At 50.4% G+C, this 19769-nt stretch overlaps 1 protein-coding gene across 1 annotated transcript in view; it reads right to left on the bottom strand.

The window, feature by feature from the left end:
* Window positions 1–1619: 1619 nt before the first annotated feature.
* Window positions 1620–19769, bottom strand: part of LOC144822959 (E3 SUMO-protein ligase KIAA1586-like) — a 57789-nt gene continuing 39639 nt past the window's right edge. Inside the window, exon 2 of the mRNA XM_078681040.1 lies at window positions 1620–1644. Within this exon, the coding sequence (XP_078537166.1) occupies window positions 1620–1644 (25 nt within the window). The remainder of the gene's footprint in view (window positions 1645–19769) is intronic.

Genomic DNA, 19769 nt, shown 5'->3' with positions numbered 1-19769 from the left:
AGATCTTCCGTCGCATAAAGTCCTTGGTTCTAACACTGATATGGGCAGGTAAACAAGCTCGTATTGATCTACAGACACTAACACTCCCGATTGCACAGGGCGGATTCGGGGTGCCTGATTTTCTACTATATTACCTCTGTGCTCAGGCACAGTACGCAGCTTATTGGTTCCATGAGGTCCCCTATATCACTCACGTGGCCATTGAGGAGGGAGATGCTCATCCTGTCCCCCTATCTGAGATATTGTCGCACAAAAGACCGCCGCTTCACATGAAAGATATCAACACTGTAGACACAACAATCAAAGCTTGGCACAAACTGGGGCAATTGGCTCACAAAACCCCATTATATGCTCCGGACATGCCACTACGGAACCATCAGGCTTTGTCGGTCACTAACGAAAAAGTGGGGATGTCTCTACTGCACAAAGTTGGGATCGACAAAATGGGTGATGTGTTTCGAGAAGGCAAATTTTTGGACATTAACGACTTGGCTTATATCCGAAACCAGACTCCCATGTTTAGATTCACATACTACAGACTGACGAGGGCATTACGTGAACACTACCCTTCATTCCCAGCAGAGCCTGACACCCTAACACCTTTGCAAATGCTGATCACTACAACAGACCTCTCTCACCTGGTGTCCCGACTGTACACTGCTGCACAAACCGAAATAGCGGGACACACACTCAAGGCTAAGGGAAGATGGGATGAGCTTTTGGATAATCCATTGACAGACACAGAATGGTGCAGCGCATGCGCACTAACGCAGATACTGACACCAAATGGAAATCTGCGGATTATTCATTTCAAGTTCTTGCACCAAGCTTACTACACTCCTGTGAAAATGCGTAAATTTGGGCTGCAAGAGGAAGACAGATGTAAGCGTTGTAATGGGGAAGGTGCGGATTTTGTACACCTGGCATGGCAGTGTGCGAAAGTGGCTGATTACTGGACGGAGGTTACTGCCGCACTCACGATCATGTTAGAGGATGAGGTGAAGTGTACTCCGCAGATTTGTCTACTAGGTATTATACCACAATTCAGGGCGCTGAAAAGGAAATTTTGTGCTGTCGCCTTGTTGTTAGCCAAAAGACAGGTGGCGCAATGTTGGCACAGCCGCAGGGTACCAACCACGAAAGTATGGCTGCATGATATGTCCATATGTCGAGATAAACTCCAAACATATGAGGAGGACTTACCAGCCAACTCGAAACCCAAGGACATGTGGGGATTCTTGACAGACTATCTGAACTCCTTGCAGGACACCGAGGAAGACTAGCGGATACACTGGTTGTGCTGGAATGGGTGCTGTCTGGAATGAGAGTTGGAGACGACTGTGGGCTACACTAGGGATACCGAGACACGATCTCACTCACTGTATAGGGTGTACATGAGGGTACAGTTAGGTCTTAAGTTGGGGAATGTTGTCCTTTACTGTTTATAACATGTAAAATGTAAGACTCAGACTGACAGCGTGCTATGAGACCTACGTAGAACATGCGTGGAAGAAACACTGAACATACACACACAGTTTTTTTTTCAGGACTACCATATATATTTTGAACAAACAATGTGGAATGGCGGGCCGGCCTCCGGGTTGTAGGCTCATGCTGTGTCAATTGCTCTTTGTGAATAAAGGTCTTACAAAAAAAAAAAAAAAAAAAAAAAAAAAAAAAAAAGTGTTCTTTAAGTAAGTATTATGTAATGTTTTGCCATAATCCAGATAGGTTAAAATCCATGTAATTAGCTGGTATTAGTGTCCAGTTGTCCTTGTATCTATACAAATGGCATATAGTTATGGTTCAAAATGAGCACTGAAGTAAACCATATTTTATAGACTCGATTTGTTTATGAGTTTTTCTTGTCCATCTGCGGGGGATTGAACGAATATATACTTTAAGTTGTTTAACTATGAGTTCTGTGGCTATGTTGTTACAATTGATTTGTTTGAATCTGCCTATCTCATTTTATAGAGAACTAGCAGCCCGCCCCGGCGTTGCCCGGGGCAGAAGGGGGCTGGGGGCAGCATTTTAAGGCTCTGTGCACTTCTGCCTGCACCGACATTGCCCAGACCGCATCCCTCCCGCCTCGCCGCCGCCCCCCCGCCGCCTGCCCCGATATTGCCCAGCCCGCCTCCCGCCTCCAGCCCCGACATTGCCCAGCCCGCCTCCCGCCCCGACATTGCCCAGCCCGCCTCCCGCCTCTAGCCTGCCTTTGCCTTACCTGAGCCGCCCGCAACGGACTTCACCGCCACTCCTCGCCGCTCTTTGCCTTACCTGAGCCGCCGCCCACTCCGGACTCCACCGCCACTCCTCGCCGCACGTCACCGCTCCTCCCCGCATATCGTCATTACGTCCAGGTCGCGTTCAGAGCTACGTCGCGGCCGGCGCTTGTTTTAGGGGACTACTTTGTTTACAAAATGTTTACGTTTTTTTTTAATTTAATGTCGCCTATCTCCATCTACACACCCTGAGGATTCCAACAATGTATTGGGTGTGTGGATTGGCGCTGTGGTTCCCGAGTTTACCTGGACAAAAGGTGCAAGTTCTCTCTTTATAATAGTAGTATAGATTTTAATGTGATTAAGTGACATATCAAATGTATTATATTTCTAATAAATGTATTTCATTATACACTTTTTTCCAGGTAATAAGTGGCTATTCCTGAAGAAGGCGCTGGTTCGCCGAAACGCGCGTTGAATTTATTGTTGTGCCACATTTTGTTTTCTTCATTTTTGTGATTTTGGGTTTTAATAATACTGTATCTGATTTGTTCTATATTGTATATAGACACAAGTCTTTTTTAATGATGTATGTATTTTACAATGTGTCTTTTTAAAATTAAAACTGTGACAATAAAAAGCGGAACCTCATTTGTTAATGTGTTGACTCCCCCATCTATCAATGTATAGACAAGATGATATAATTGCCTAGGTTGTTATTTCTCATACATATTTGTCCCTGACCTAGGAATTGAATTCATTTTTAATTCAGCGGGTCCTTGTTATATACACTGTTACTCCCCTTTGAGCCAGTCCACTCCCCTCCTCTGGCTGGGATCCCCCAGCCAGGGCTGAAGGTCCTGGGATCCATGGGATCGGCAAACCTGCAGGTACAGCCCCCTGCTCCCGTGTTTTGGTTTAGATCCCTGGGGTATTGGAAGGAATGACGCCCTGGGGGCCACCCCGGAACGCCTGGCCATCCACTTTCCTACGTAACTCTGCCACGGTCTGACCCAAATCGTTCATTGTGCGCATCATTGTCACCATCCACTCATCCATTCGAGTTTGAACCTGACCCCTCTTAGCCTTGGGTGCCATTACTGAATTAATACACAGACAGGAGTGCCCAAAGTAAATGGCGCTTAGTGTAAAACCTTTGCCTGTGGCCTACCACACAAGTAACGCCTAGCAGCACTGCACTAAAACAGGGAAAACATAGACCTATGCAGTGGTCAACTTTTAACACTGCCCCCTGCACAACCAACAGAAGCTTACAATGTATCTTGCTGCAGGCCAACCTTAATCCTCCCACCTGGCATTGCCTTAAAGACCCCTCTGCCCTAATTGCAACCCCTGGGGCCAAGCTACCTAGGGTCCGGTCTGGGAGGATGCCCAAACCCTTACCTCCCTTCTAAATCAGCCAATGGTCCAAGCCTCTGGTCGACCACAAGCATTCCCACAGCCAAAGCCACTCCCACAAGTCCAAATTAAGTGGGTCAGGTGAGTATGTACTCGAACCCGAGGGGCTCCCAGCTGCGGTATAGTGCAGGTCTACCGAAGACAAAGGGAGAAGAACCCCAAGGTGTTGCTTCTGATCGCTTTCTCCAAGTGCTCCATCTTGTAAAATAAACCTGCAGATAGGAAAGAAAAGAAATAAGACTCCAGATGACCTCCGCCGCGTGGACAGAGGCGTGTAGTTGACCCAAAGCGGATTCGCGAGGAAAAGACCGTGCCGCAGATCCGCGCTCCTTTTAAAGGAGCCTAGCACCTAAATACTGGTTTCAACAGGTCCTGGCAGGATCCGGGACCTGTTCTGCTCACTTTGCCCAGGAAGCGCTAGTTGCGCTTCCGGGGCGTGCCTGACCAACCCAATCACTGCTCGCGGGGGCGGGCGCTGGGCACATCCTCGCCATCCTAGCCCTGCCCCGCAGGAGAATCGTCCCGGGAACCGGCACAACCACATATTTGCGGCGTGCCCGAGTTCATGGTGGCACCTATGGGGATGCAGCATTTAAAACGTGAACATGAACTTTTTTAACCATTATTTCAAATGAATGATTGGCTGTTGTGCTAAAATGTTTTCTTTCCATCAATACAGCTGTCTTGGCTTCTATATATTAGTAATAGAAAAAGATCGCTATTTAGAAGGTTAGAAATGTAGAGTATACGTGGGAAGATAAACCAGAATGAGAAAAAGACCCACATGAACTTAGAAATCAATCAACCAATCAATCAATGCATTTATAGAGCGCGCTACTCACCCGTGTGGGTCTCAAGGCGCTGAGTGGGAGGGGGTTGTGGGGGGGGGTGCTGCTACTGCTCGAAGAGCCAGGTCTTGAGGTGTTTCCTGAAGGTGAGGTGGTCCTGGGTCAGTCGTAGGTGTGCAGGGAGGAAGTTCCATGTTTTGGCTGCCAGGTAGGACAACGATCTTCCTCCGGTGGTGGTTCTGCGAATCGGTGGGACGGTGGCGAGGGCGAGGCTGGCGGAGCAGAGCTGGCGGGTGGGAGTGTGGGACGGGAGGCTTTTGTTGAGGTATTCGGGGCCCATGTCGTGGAGCGCTTTGTGTGCGTGGGTAAGTAGCCTGAACGTGATCCTCTTGCTGATGGGGAGCCAGTGCAGGTTTCTCTGGTGGGCGGATATGTGGCTGTGGCGAGGGATGCCGAGGATGAGTCGTGCGGAGGCGTTCTGTATGTGTTGTAGTCGTTTCTGGAGTTTGGCAGTGGTTCCTGCGTATAGGGCGTTTCCGTAGTCCAGTCGGCTGGTGACGAGGGCCTGGGTGACGGTCTTTCTGGTTTCGGTGGGGATCCTCTTGAAGATTTTTCGGAGCATGCGCAGGCAGAGGCGTAGCTAGAGCTTGTGGCGCCCGGGGCTATCCCTCAGATTGCCGCCCCTGAGGGGAGGGGGGAGAAAGGACGACGAGCACTTGAAAGTGGTCCGAGAGACACGTAGTATCGCCGCTAATAGTTACGTCGATCATGCAAGTTACATGCGCATACATGACACGGTCCAAGGCTACACCCTGCATTATTTCTGTTGCCTACCAGGGTTCAGTGAAAAGTCCTGCACCACTGATTTGTGGTTTCACTCCCTTATTTAAACCCTGTGATTCTCCTGCCCAGAGACGAAACACATACAGGTACATGCATCATTGTTGCCGTTTGCGATTCCTTAATTGCGAAAATTAAGGAATCGCAATTAAGGAATCGCAAACGGCAATGCATCAATAATTCGCAATTTTTTTAGCGATTCCTTATTATTCCTTAATTGCGATTCACAATTTGCGAATCGCAATTAAGGAATCCCTTCCCATTGATTCCTATGGGCCAAAAGGCCCATAGGAATGAATGGGAAGACAATCTCAATTTGCGATTCGCAATTAGCTAATCGCAAATTGAGATTGCGATTTCAAGGGTGCAGGGGTGTCCAAAGGACACCCTGTTGCACCCCTGAAATCAATCTATGCACATATGTTGTGCACACACATGCCCTAAGGGCATGCGTGTGCACAACATGACAGTTTGAAAAAAGCACAAAAATGCCTTTTTCTGATTTTTCGCAAATTACCATGAGGTCCAACCTCATGGTAATTTTTTCCTCCTAATTGCGAATTCGCACTTCTTAAAGATGTCATGCATTGCATTTAAGGAATCGCAAATTGCGATTCCTTAAATGCAATCGCATTTTTAGAAATCGCAAAAAATAGCGATTTCTTGTATGTTTGATTGATGCATCCCAAATAGTGATTTAGGGATCGCAAACGGCCGAATTTTGCGATTCGCACCGTTTGCGATTCCTAAATCGCTTGATGCATGTGGCTGTAAGACACAAGGAACTGAAGACTTCACACTATGCCCTCATCAGCCTTTTGTGGACAAAACAACAGGACACACACACCACCTGCCAAATAGATGGGAGTCACATCTGAAAGAAACAAAGAATATGACATGGCAAAAGGCTATGACTGCAGTACTAACTGAACCTCTGTCTCCAAACAACAAACGCCACCTACTATCCTGAAAGGGATTACACCACAAAGGAACCAAGAATAGGATATGGTAAAAGACTATTCCAGCACGACAGCTGCCTCCAGCCCTTTCATACTCTAGATGTTGGCTCAACACAATAGCACCAGGAACGGCAACAATAAATATCACTCACCTGGAAGGTTATGTCAGATTTATATTTTATAAATCTTCTCTGCAGTGGAGATCCCAAAAGTGGGCTTTTCTCTGTACATTTGTGCTTCTGCAACTGTATTTGGGTGAAAAGCCTGCACTACTGCTGTCTAGTTCTTTTTTTCTCTGTCAATTAAGCAAAATGGTAATGCTACAAATTGTGTTGTACATGTTTCACTTCTGACTGCTTCTCTGGCTGTCTTTGCAATGTGTTTGAGGAAATCCGGCTCTAGGGTTTTGGGACCCCGGGCAGAAGATAATGTGTGGGCCCCTTCTAATTTGCATCCATGTCAAATCACAGGAAATTACATCACAGGAAGTCCAATCAATTGACCTTTTTTGAATGTCTTTGCAAGAAGCAATTTTCTTGGTGTGGATATCAGTAAAACAATAAAAAAATAAATATTAAAACTAATAAAAATAAGTGTATTTATTTTAAAGTTCTATACCACATGGAAATACATTATATTAGTCCTGTGATACACGTCCTGCCTCCCAGTTGTCATGCTGTCCAACTCTGCATAGTGGTTGGTCCCAGACTCAGTGTTGTTGCTTACTACTGGGAGGAGCTGCTTCCAGGATTCCCAGCTAATCTATTTGTTTTGCACCCACTATTGATTATCTTGCATGCTTACATCAGTCCCTTGGCAGGCAAAAAAAGTTAGAAATTTGGCATCCAACGGGAGCTTGCAGTAGGATCCAGGACAAACATCTAAAATGAAGAACAATCCTGCATCTTGCCACTCTGCTTTGGTAGGCCTCAGAGCACTGGACCATGGCTATGAGGTCCAGGGGAGAGGATGACTCTCTTGATCCTCGCAGAACTGGATCATGCTGTGAGGCGCAAGAGAGTGGGACCAGTTGTGTAGCAACGCTGCCATGGGCCATCGTGCAAGCAAGGTAAATTGTTTCTTCCCACTACCCTCTGGTCATTGACTGGACAGTAAAATACAACCATAATCTGGGTGCATTGGATCCATACCGCCACTAGACCGACCATGGTCCTATTGCACTTCCTACACTATGGCTACGAGATGTAGAGTTGGAGCTTCCAATCCCTTAGGCCTCGTAACCATGGTGTAGTGTAGTGCAGTCCTGGTTCTACTAATGTAACCAACTGTTTGATCCTGGAAAAATAATTTTTTCCTGTTCCTCGTCTACTGATTTGACAATATGGCAGCACTTTGAAACAGGCTTCATGTATAATAAGAGCGTACACACCGGGCAGGTTCGGAGCATGGGGACAGGAGGGGAGAAGATGTAGCTTTACGTCAGAGCTGCTGACTTTGGATTTGAAAAATCAGGTTCAACATCCTGTGATCCCGGGCAATTCCATTTAATCTCTCCCTACCTAAAAAAAGGAATATGTCCTTGTGAAATGTAATCGGTGCTCATGTAAAGCACTCAAATACCTTTGTTTTGAGTTTGCTCTATCTAAAAACTGAAGGGAAAAAATGGGTTTAATTTACTAATTCAAGGCTATTTTTATCAAAATAATGGAAGGTGCTCTTGACCCTGCATGGAGCACGAACCCCTCCTGTGCTGCAACGCCTTCCTTTCTGCCACTGACAAGGATCTCTTTCAGAGCTCATCAGCGTCTGAAAAAGAGAGAGAGAGAGAGAGTTGCTTGTCTTTTCAAATGGTTAAAACTGCCAGGTACCAAAATGCAGGATAATGAGCATCACTTTTTGTCTTTGAGTGGGAAGTGTAAGGGATCCCCAGTTGCAGGCCGAACCTGCCAAATGCTGACGGGTCTCACAGCTACGTCTGTGGCTGCAAGGCTGAAAGGCTCAGGGGAGAAGGGGCCCCTCCTCTGGGTTTTGCAACCATGGCCCAGAACTGCGAAGCACAGGGCTGGTGGGCCTCTCTTCCGCTATTCCTTGCAGCACTACACATGCTTTCAAGGCCCAGGAGAGAGGTGGACTCAGTGCTTAATTTGAGCCTCTGGTTTTCGGTGCTCGACACCGGCCCTTAATTGCCAACAACAGTACCTATGACATCGACCACATTGTGGCGCTGTTTGTGTAATTTAAAAATTAATAAAAAAAACAGTTGTTTGCTAATTCAATTGTTGGTAGTGCACATGCTCTTTATGTGAGGAAAGATTGATCGTCTCCTGGCTCTGCGGATACAGCAAACTTGAAATACTCGACCCTGGATTGCACAAGGCGGTCTCCCAGGAAAGGTATAAGGGTGGTATCCATGCTACATACCTGTTCTGTAAGTGAAGGGAACTGGACTGCGGGCCCACATGTTCTGCCTGTTCTTTCAGTGACTATAATCTGTTAGTGATGGAAGCATCCGACGTGGTAGTGGTGAATGGCTGTGCTTGCGCTATTTTGTCATTCTGTCTCTCACCACTCTTCATCCAGGTCCTAAGCACGCTGTCTCGCTACCGCTTGTACTGTCTGCTAATGAATTCAGCAGCTCTCGCTCATCTGCGGTTTATCTCCGCGCGGCAACACAGGTCACGCGGATTGAATGGCTTGCCACTGATACATAGCTGCCAAGGTTTAAGATTGCTAAGTGTGACATGTTCATAATTTTTGTGTAAATATGAGTGACATTTCAACGACTATGAGTGACACTTTCTCATGAGCAAAATCAAGCAGTGAAGGAAGACGAAGGAAACAAATATGAGAAATAACACACATCTGACCTACAAGCAACTCTTTAAACTGCTGCAAAGCACCAGAAATTCAAGGCCACTGACCTAGTGGCCTTTGTACCTGATCGCACTGTTGGGGGGGGCATAGCCTCAGGAGAAGCTGTCTCAGGCACACGATAGTCTAGGTCACAGCCTGGCCGGCTGAACACTATTTGGAAAAGACACTCAGAGCTATATCATGAAGATCAATAATAGCTCAGCAGCCGATCGACCCGGGGTCTGCTGCGCCATCCACTATAACACGAGAGTCAGTTGCGCACTGCCTCATGACAGATGATCAGAAACCTCAAAAGGATGACGAGACAGAGCAGCCATGAAGTTGGGATTTTACTGAAATAATGTTCAGATCTGCAGACTGGGTGTGTGCTGCTGCTGTACTGTGACATGAAGGTATTGGAACAAGACAACATGACTACTATAAAGTCAGTGGCAGGCTGCTACTGACCATAAAATACTTGCTGTAAACTTCAGTTTGGCTGCAGGGGGTACTGGGTCACGGGCGCACAACTGTGCTGCAAAAACGCGTGCAGTCTCCCGCAGCGCCCATGCCTCTCATGCTGATCGTACCATGCAGCCATGCATCTGCCTGACTGACTGACCCTGAGTGAGAGAGTCACTCTGTCAGGCGAGGGTCATTTATTTTTTTGCCAAATGGAATACATGTCATAACTTTCCTGTGTGTTACTTCACAAAATAGCCCTCGTAGGCTGCTCCTAGTATTTTAAAGTTTTTCTTACCTGCCCATGGTGCTGAAGACACAATAACAACGCACTCGGCATAATCCTGCTACCAATATGGGCGCCGCTTTCTGTTGTACCTCCTCCATCCAGGAGGCGCTGAGTGCTTAGCCTGACATCGTCGTTGGACACGCTTCCTTCCTTCTTGCGCTTCTTCTGTGGGCTGATGAGTGATGACGTCTTAGGTGCTCCGGCTGGTTTAAATGTCCCGCGCACTTCAAATGGGGCTGCGGGCACGGCACTGGTGGCCCGTTGCGGCGGCGTTTATAATTTAATTGGGGACACTGACACTACTGTCGTTGACAGTAGTGTCAGTGAGAGTGTCCAAAAATAAATTATTAACGCCGCCGCAACGGGCCACCAGTGCGGCCGCCGTCCTAAATATGATGCTGCCTGGGGCAGACTGCCCCCCCCCCTGCACCCTCCTAGCTACGCGCCTGTGCGCAGGGTGTTAAAGCACGAGGACGAGACGGCGTTGACTTGCTTGGTCATTGAAAGGGAGGAGTCCAGGATGAATCCCAGGTTGCGAGCGTGGTCCGAGGGTGTCGGCGCGGAGCCCAGCGCCGTGGGCCACCAGGAGTCGTCTCAGGCAGATGGGGATTGTCCGAGGATGAGGACTTCTGTCTTGTCTGAGTTCAGCTTCAGGCGGCTGAGCTTCATCCATTCTACGACGTCTTTCATTCCTTCCTGGAGGTTGTTGTTGGCGGTGGCTGGGTCTTTGGTGAGAGAGAGTATCAGCTGGGTGTCGTCGGCGTAGGAGATGATGTTGATGTTGTGTTTGCGTGCGATGGCGGTGAGGGGGGTCATGTAGATATTGAAGAGGGTTGGGCTGAGCGAGGAGCCTTGGAGGACGCCGCAGATGATCTCCGTGGCCGCTGAGCGGAAGTGTGGGAGGCGGACTCTCTGGGTTCTGCCGGAGAGGAATGAGGTGATCCAGTCCAGGGCCTTTCCTTGGATCCCAGTGTTGAAGAGGCGGGTTATTAGGGTGCGGTGGCATACGGTATCAAAGGCTGCCAAGAGGTCCAGGAGGATGAGAGCGGTTGTTTCTCCGTTGTCCATCATGGTCCTGATGTCGTCGGTGGATGCAATGAGGGCGGTCTTGGTGCTGTGGTTGGCTTGAAATCTAGACTGGGACGGGTCGAGTGAGTTGTTTGCCTTGAGGAATGCAGTCAGCTGGTTATTGACGGTCTTCTCAATGACTTTAGCCGGGAAGGGAAGTAGAGAAATGGGGCGGAAGTTTTTGAGGTCTTTGGGGTCTGCCGTGGGTTTCTTCAGAAGGGGGTTGATTTCTGCGTGCTTCCAGCTCTCAGGGAAGGTGGCTGACGTGAAGGAGTTGTTAATGACGTTCCGGAGGTGGGGTGCGATGATGATGTCGGCTTTGTTGAAGATATGATGGGGGCATGGGTCCGAGGGGGAGCCGGAGTGGATGGTGTTCATGACGTGGGTGGTGTCTTTGGTGCTGATGGGGGTCCAGGTGCTGAGGGTGGTGTTGGGGGTCGTTGGTTCGGTGACTGGAGGCGGAGTCTGGGGTCCGAAGCTGTTGTGTATAACTGTGATCTTACGGTGGAAGAATGTGGCGAGGGAGTTGCAGAGGTCTTGTGATGGAGTGATGTCGCTGTTGCTGGTGCTGGGGTTGGAGAGCTCTTTGACGATGCTGAGGAGTTCCTTACTGTTGTGGGTGTTGTTGTCTAGCCGCTCTTTGAACGATGACCTTTTGGTGGTGCGGATCAGGTGGTGTTCGCGAGTGGCGTTCTTGAGGGCTATCAGGTTTTCTGTTGTCCGTTCGTGGCGCCAGGTTTTTTCGAGGGTTTGGCAGGATTTCTTTGATTCTTTGAGGGTGTCTGTGAACCATGATGTTTTCCTGTTGACGGTCTTGTTTGGGGGGTTCTTCAGTGGGGCGAGGTCGTCGGCGCAGTAGGTGATCCACTGTGCGAGGTTGTGGGCTGCTTCGTTGGTGTTCGTGGTGTCGACTGGCGGGTTCTGGTTTAGTGATCAGAGGAGCTGGTCTGGGGTGATTTTGCTCCAGCATCTTCAGGGGATTTGTCGTGTGCAGTGGTGCGATGTATTCTTTTCGAAGGTAAAGGTGATGCATCTGTGGTCGGTCCACTGTAGTACGGTGGAGTGGCTGAAGGAGACGTAGTTGCTGGCGGTGAAGATGGGGTCGAGCGTGTGGCCGGCGAGGTGGGTGGGGGTGTTCAACAGTTGTTTGAGTCCGAGCTTGGCGAGGTTGTCATACATGGTGGAGGTGCTGTTGTCGTTGTTTTTCTCCAGGTGGGCGTTCAGGTCCCCTAGGAGGATGTATTCTGGTGAGGCTAGGGCGTGCGGGCTGATGAAGTCGGCGATGGTTTCGCTGAATTGTGTGCGCGGGCCCTGGTGTCTGTAGATGAGCGTTCCTCTAATGGTGGTCTTGGGGTCTGTGTGAATCTGGAAGTGTAGGTGTTTCGGCGGTGGAGAGTGTGTCTTCGATGCTGGTCGTGATGTTGATGGTGTACCTGTAGACGATGGCGATTCCTCCTCCGGTTTGGTTGACGCAGTCCTTCCGGGTGATTTTGTCGCCTCCGGGGTGGCTATGGCGATGTCGGGGGCCGAGGAAGCGTTCATCCAGGTTTTCGTGAGGAAGGCGACGTCCGGTGCTGTTGCGTCGAGGAGGTCCCAGAGTTCGTCGGCGTGTTTGTTGTTGCTTTTGCTGGTGTGTTTGGTTGGCGGGGGGCAGGTTCGAAGGCATGTAAATTTGCAGGCTTTGCAGGCGAAGGGTCCATGGGTTCGTTTCGGGGTGGCTCGGTAGCAGGCGGGTGGGTGTCCGGTGTTGAGTGCGGCGGGGTGATATCTCAGTCGGGTACTCTGGGTGCGGGGGTTAGGGGTTCTGGCGTTGGGCGCGGTCGAGGCGCGGACGGGCGCAGACGGACTTGCCTTTGGCACACCCGGCTGCGCGGCCTCCAAATGAAGGGCTGTGGGAGGGAGGAGCAGCTGGGAGGCGGGAGCGGGGTGGTGAATGGGACAGCGGGGGGCGGGGCCGCAGGGACGCAGTGGCGGGAAAAGGTGGCACGGAGGGGAAACAGAGAGGCACAGAAAAACGAAGGGGGACAACAGTGATCAGGGGCACAGAATACAAAAAAACGGGGGAAATGGGGCACAAGGGCACAGAAAAACGAAGGGAGACAACAGTGATCAGGGGCGCAGAATGCAAAAAACGGGGGAGATGGGGCACAAGGGCACAGAAAAACGAAGGGGGACAAGAGTGATCAGGGGCACAGAATGCAAAAAAACGGGGGAGATGGGGCACGAGGGCACAGAAAAACGAAGGGAGACAACAGTGATCAGGGGCACAGAATGCAAAAAACGGGGGAGATGGGGCACAAGGGCACAGAAAAACGAAGGGAGACAACAGTGATCAGGCACAGAAGGACATACTCAGGCAGCAGTGAGAGCACTAGCGGGGCAGCACCACAGGAAGACCGTGTGGCGGCTGGCGGGGCGACCTACCTGCTGGCAGGTATACAACTTAGGGGCCAATTATGATGTCAGTCGGAAAGGCTCCGAACAGGCTTCAGATTTTTCTAACCCGTGTCGGAACCTCTGTTTCCGACCGACTCAGAAACATTTCTGACAGACTGATTACGATGGGAAGGAAACCATTTGGTCTTTCTGACTCGGTTCCGACCACCATTCGAAGACTCCGAGTTGGTCGGAGCCCAATCAAACAGGTCTATGGACATCATTTCCGACCAACATATTACGATGTTTGATTCGGACAGCCTTTCCGAATCGGTCCATACAATACTAAACGGCCGTCACCTGTAGGCCTCCGTTGGGGCCCTTGGGGTGCTTGCTACAGGGTGGAGGTTTTTCCGCAACCACCCCATTTTTCAATGGGAGCCTGTGTTGTCGGTCAGAATAGAAGCTCTCATTGAAGTCAATGGGCTACCGACCAAACGGTGTTTGGAAACATCACAATCGGTCGGTCTGACTCCTTGAACCTGAGCCGGTCAGAAATGATTCCGATAAGGAGTCGATCGGAATGCCTTCCGACCGACATTGTAAGGAGGCCCTTAGTTGCAAATTCAATATTGTTCTCTGTGGAATATTGTATTCCGGTGAGAAGAAGAGGATTGATCCTGTTCCCATGAGAAAGTTGACGGGAGAATGAAGAAGCGACATATTGCAAAAGCTTCAGCATGTGTTGTCTATAATAGTGCATGTTCCTAGAGTAGGCTCAGAACTCTTTCAGGCCACTTCCCAGAACCTTTCTCACCTAGACCCTCTTTCACGCTGTTTTGAGACTCTACTGAGTTTCTCAAACCTCTTTATCTGGGAATTTCTGCTTTGATTGATTGATTTTTGATTTATTGAATTACTTTATATGCCAAAGCTTTATGCTTTATGCTCTCTCAAACTAGAATTCTTTATGGGTTCAAACGAACACCATTTTGCTCCCGATTCATAGAATAGGGATTCCTTCCTGTATGGAACACGCTTAAAGCATTTTTGTTACAATTTATGTGTTGCTAAATTAGTGATTATTAATTGTTAATAGTGTTGCTGGGCCTCGGAAAATCCGTAGGACGACAGGAACAGCAGACCAGTCAGCATCATTGTGGTGCCTGCAGTTGCAGTGAAGTGACTCCTTCACTCCAAGGGTGATTACTTCGGATGTCCTTGATGCCCACAGACCCTCTGGAGAACCTAGCTGAAGCACAGACACATAAGACTTGAAGACTTGAAGAACAGGAAGACCAGGAGCAGCAGGAGTTTTCCTTGATGCGGTCCCAGTTCCAGTCGAAGTCCAAGTGTCCAGACAGTCGAAAAGTGTCTTTGTTTCAGAGGTGAGTCTTGTTCCATGACAAATCACACCACAGGGGAGCCCTTAAGTACCTAGGGAAAGGGTTGGAATGACTCTGGGGTCCCTCCCAGTAGTGGGGCTGGATGGAGAGAAGGATACGCCCCTGTCCTTTGTCCAGTTTTGTACCAGAGCAGGAACCAAGGGTTTCTGAACTGGCTCATTCCGTAGTATGCAAGGAGAGCATGAAATGTGCCTTTCATAGCAGTCTGGTGGTGCTGGAAAGTGCCCCCACCCCAGCCCAATACACTAAGTCATGTCTGGGAGGTGGTCACACCTCCCTGTGAGAGGAAACCTATTGTTCTACCTTCCCCTGCTCAGCAGCAGGAGGGCAGAATCGTGTGGGTGGTCGGCAGCAGCACTAGCTTGCTGGCAGACCCTTAAAGGCTATTAACGGGAGTGCAGAGGGGTCCCCAAGAGAGCCCTGCCAGTATATGGGTCTGACTTCTACAGAATATTATGCCGCCTTGATGTCAACGCACATGTCCTTCTAATGTGCATGTATACTATTTGGCATGAAGTAAGCTTATGCTTGTTATGTGTTTACGTGTACAGTGACCACACGCATGGTGTTGGGGAAGGCTAGAATACTATGTTGTGTGTGAGGTAGATGGCTTTATAGCTGCTGTTTAGCTTTGAACACACTAGCTGTAGTCTACACCTGCTGACGCTGTGTGTCCTGTGCCCCACATGTCCGTAAAGGCCCTGATCCAGTGACTGTGATCTTTGGTGATTACTGTGCCATTTTATTTGCAGTGCCCTTAGTGAGGCAGACACTCCTGCCTTCACATACACATGTCACTTTGTGGCTTGACAATGCCCTTGTGGTATGTGCTTGTTTTGCAAGTTGTCACACCCCTCCTGCCATCATGTCTTCACTCATTGCTGCTGCTGCATACACAGCCACCATGCAACGCACACTATCCAGGAACACAGGGACCTACAGGATGACCCTCCTTCCATCCATTTATAGAGCATGCTCCTGCCACCCTACACACAGACAAGACCAGACAATCACCCTCCTGGTATCACAATGCTTCTAACTCAGCCATTGCAGCTTTAATGCCTGTGTGTGCAACACATACTGGCACAACTATGCAGATTCACATGACATTTGGTCTACGTACCACCAGGTCATGTGCCGTGTACAGCACACACACACCTTCCATAGGCACAATATTGTACAGTGTTACCTTGTCAACACCACAGCAGCAAAAACATAGCTGTCACAGTCAGTCAAATAGCCACAGGGGACACACACCATGACCACGTCTCTTGGGTGTGGTGTGATTTCCCCGTTCTGGTGTAGGTATTTGTCAGATGTGGGTAGTTGTTCTGTATGCGTTGCTCCCATTACAGTATTATAGTACTTGTAGCTACATAGGGGTAGGTCACCTATTCAGGTGTGCTTGTGTAGAGTGCTACAGCCCATTGCCCACAGTCTGTCCTGCCACCCTTGTCCTGTGCGCCATTCATCACATCCACAGTACTGCATCATGCAGATGATAGTTCACATACCTGAGGACACAGTTGTAGGTACTCCCTACCTGGACAACTAGTTTTGTGACACTGATCTGTACACCTCAAAGTGACTCTCCTGGGCCTGCCTGTGATAGCAGTTTTGGGATCCAAACCCCCCTCCAGCATTTATTATCCCACACAGGTGTGTCTTTCCATCCATGTATCTAGTTGTTAGGAATTTCTGACCGATGTGTGTCCGCACTCAGATTCTGATCCAAGTGTGTGGTTGGCTGCTGTTTGTTGGATACCCTTGCATTTTATACATTTGCACACACATATCAATTTATGCTGTGGTTCAAAGATAACTCACCAAATGCGTATGATGTTTAGAATATTTATTGGGTGATCTTGTGCAGGAAACGCGAATAGGTGCTGTACAGAAAGGGGTGGAATCCAAAGTTCACTGCTGGAGATGAGATGCCTTACAGTTTCAGTCAACAGAGTCCAGGCCACAGTGCTTGGCATCATTGGGCAGACTGTGACCAGCAAGTCCATGTGGGAGAGTCTCATAGGGGATGCTGTTGCACCCAGGGGCAATATGCCAGGTCCAGTGTCCTGGGAGATGTGCATGGCCCACTGCCCCTCAACGTCTTAGCCGTGGACGACCCACCTTCCTTGGGGGACCCTCAGGTGCAGGCCTGGACAATGCATGGGATGCTACGTCAGAGAGTTCCTCCTCCTCCTCCCTCCCTGTCGCTGGTGTCACACTTTGCCGTGATGTTGCTGGCCTTGTGACACAGGGAGGGTGCTGCATGTTGGCAGCTATCTGACGTAGCGATTGGCTCATTTGTAAATGTAAATGTAAATGTAAATGTAGTATACTTGTAAAGCGCACAGCTGCCCCAGCAACGGGGCGTCCCGGCGCTGTATAACTCTGGGGAACCCGTCCTGGCTTTCCCTGTGGGATGGTCCCTTGCTGGGAGTCCCCAAGGTGGAGCCAGGCATCCCCGGAATTGGTGGGGCCGTTGTGGAGATTAGGCAAGCTAATGCCCAGAGTTGCCGAGTGGAACCCCTGATTAGAGTAAGCACCGAAGCGAGAATTATCAAGTCCGCTGACCACGGTCCACGACCCTGCCGCATCGGGAATTGAACCCTGGTCCCGGGCTGACTTCTGCTCCCAGGCCTGCGGCCTCTAACCAGTGAGCCACACTACTCCACATGCACCATCAAGAGCTGAGCCAGACTTGCCTCCACCCGTCCATAATGTAGGTCTTGCCTGGCTATTTGCTCTGCCTGCTGTTCTTTCACCTGGTTGAGGGCCTCCGCAAGCTGGCTTACCTCCCTGGTGTCCCGCCGGTATGCCTCCAGGATGTTAGCGAGTTCAGGCATACCGGGTGCTGCAGCTGACTGGCCAGAATCTCGCCTCCGCCTTCCGCCACTCCCACCACCCTGACCCACACGAACACGGCCTGCGCTTGTGGGCACATCCGATCGACGGGCCCCCCGAGTGCTGCCAGGGTGGAGGTCGTCAGCAACCTCAGGGGTGCCCGACAAAGGGTGTCCCTCATTTTCAGACTGGCTCTCTTGTGGATCATGGGCAGGGCTGTGACCTGTCTGCTGGGATGTGGTGGGACTGGGTCTGGTGGTTGGCTGAGATGTAGCTGGTACAGTTGGTGCAGGGGTTTGGGATCCAGAGGAGCCAGGTTGGTTGGGGTCATCCACAGTGCGTTGAGTGGCGTCGCTGTCGGTGGGGTCTGGGTCCTGCTGAGCCTGGGACTGGGATCCTTCTCCCCCCTGGTTGGGGGGGGCGCCACACGTTCCCCTGCGTGTGGGAGAGACAGACACTGTTAAGGCACTATCAAGTGACATCTTGGCACTTCTCTAAGACGCATAACCTTGTCAATACCCATGTCCATGTTGGTACTTCAGTGCATCCACAACGTTCATGAGATGGGGCACGTGCATTGTTTGAGCGGCACAATGGACTTGAGCATATGCAATGTGTATGTATGAGTTGTATGCGTATTCATATGAGTGTTTTGTTGTGGTACATGACAATTGGGACAGTGTTGCACTCCAAAGCCTTCCCCAGGGGATGAGTTTCTGTAAGGCGGGTGTATGATAGGCCATGCTAGCAGTTTGCGTGTGATTTGCAAGCGTCCATCGTTCATTATTTGGCTGCCCCCTGATGTAGCATGCTGGCATAATCGCGGTTTTGTGTTCATGCACAGGATGTGTGACCTTGTCCTGGTGTTTGTGTTTGCAGTGATCACAGGAGGGACTTGTGCTGCCTACACCTGTGCCCATTGTGTACTACAGAGCTTTCCGAGATGTGTGTCCTGACACAGTACAGTGTTGCCTGGAAATGGTGTGTTTGTTGCAGGCACTTAGTAGATGACTGCTGGTAATTAGGAGACATCCCTAAACATTCTGCTCTATGGTGTTTGTAAGGCCTGTGCAGTGCTTGGGTGCAACTGTGTGTGTGCCCAGGGAGATGCGGTGAGGTGACAGAGGGAGGAACACTGAGTGATGGATACAGAGGGAGGCAGGCAGACAGAGGGAGGGAGGGCGACAGAGGGAGAGGGCGACAGAGGGAGAGGTCGACAGAGGGAGAGGGCGACAGTGGGAGAGGGCGACAGAGGGAGAGGGCGACAGAGGGAGAGGGCAACAGTCGGAGAGGGCAACAGTGGGAGAGGGCAACAGAGGGAGAGGGCGACAGTGGGAGAGGGCAACAGAGGGAGAGGGCGACAGTGGGAGAGGGCGACAGTGGGAGAGGGCAACAGTGGGAGAGGGCAACAGAGGGAGAGGGCGACAGTGGGAGAGGGCGACAGAGGGAGGGAGGGCAACAGAGGGAGAGGACGACAGAGGGAGGGAGGGCAACAGAGGGAGAGGGCAACAGTGGGAGAGGGCGACAGAGGGAGGGAGGGTGACAGAGGGAGAGGGCGACAGAGGGAGAGGGCGACAGAGGGAGGGAGAGGGCGACAGAGGGAGAGGGTGACAGAGGGAGAGGGCAACAGTGGGAGAGGGCAACAGTGGGAGAGGGCAACAGAGGGAGAGGGCGACAGTGGGAGAGGGTGACAGAGGGTGAGGGCGACAGAGGGAGAGGGAGACAGGGATGGAGACAGGTTGTTTGTGCTTGCTCACTTGGTACACTGCCTTACTGTGTCACAAAATATTGCATCTCTGGAAGGTGTGTCCGCAACATGAAATTATTTAGGAGCTGTGGTCTACTATCTTGTGTGATATTTCCCTATGCCTGCACATTGGGCATGGTGCTTGGGTGAGGCCCTGGGACATATGAGATGAGAGCAGCCTCCTACCCTCCACCTTCCACCCTTTGTGGCTCCCCTTGCAACAAACCACATTTTGTTTTGTCCTGCTTGGACTCATGGCCACCCACCCCATGCTACTGGGCACTGTTGTAAGTCCACCCATGTAACATGTTTTTTTTGTACACTCACCAGACTCAACGGCTCCTTCGATTCCATGTACTCCCACCGGTGGCAGCAGGGCCATGATTCTCTCCTCCCAGGGATGGTATACAGGAGGTCTGTGGGGACCACCACCTCCAGTGTAGTGTGCAGAGGCGTAGTCCTGGTCCATTTTCTTCTTGACCATCCTCCGCAGATCATACCACCTGGACTGGCATTCCCCCCTGGTGCGCCT

This window comes from Lissotriton helveticus, chromosome 3_1 (genome assembly GCF_964261635.1).
Source record: "Lissotriton helveticus chromosome 3_1, aLisHel1.1, whole genome shotgun sequence".
Lineage (NCBI taxonomy): Eukaryota > Metazoa > Chordata > Amphibia > Caudata > Salamandridae > Lissotriton > Lissotriton helveticus.
Note: the sequence above shows the minus strand (reverse complement) of the source record. Positions and strands in the feature narration are given on the sequence as shown.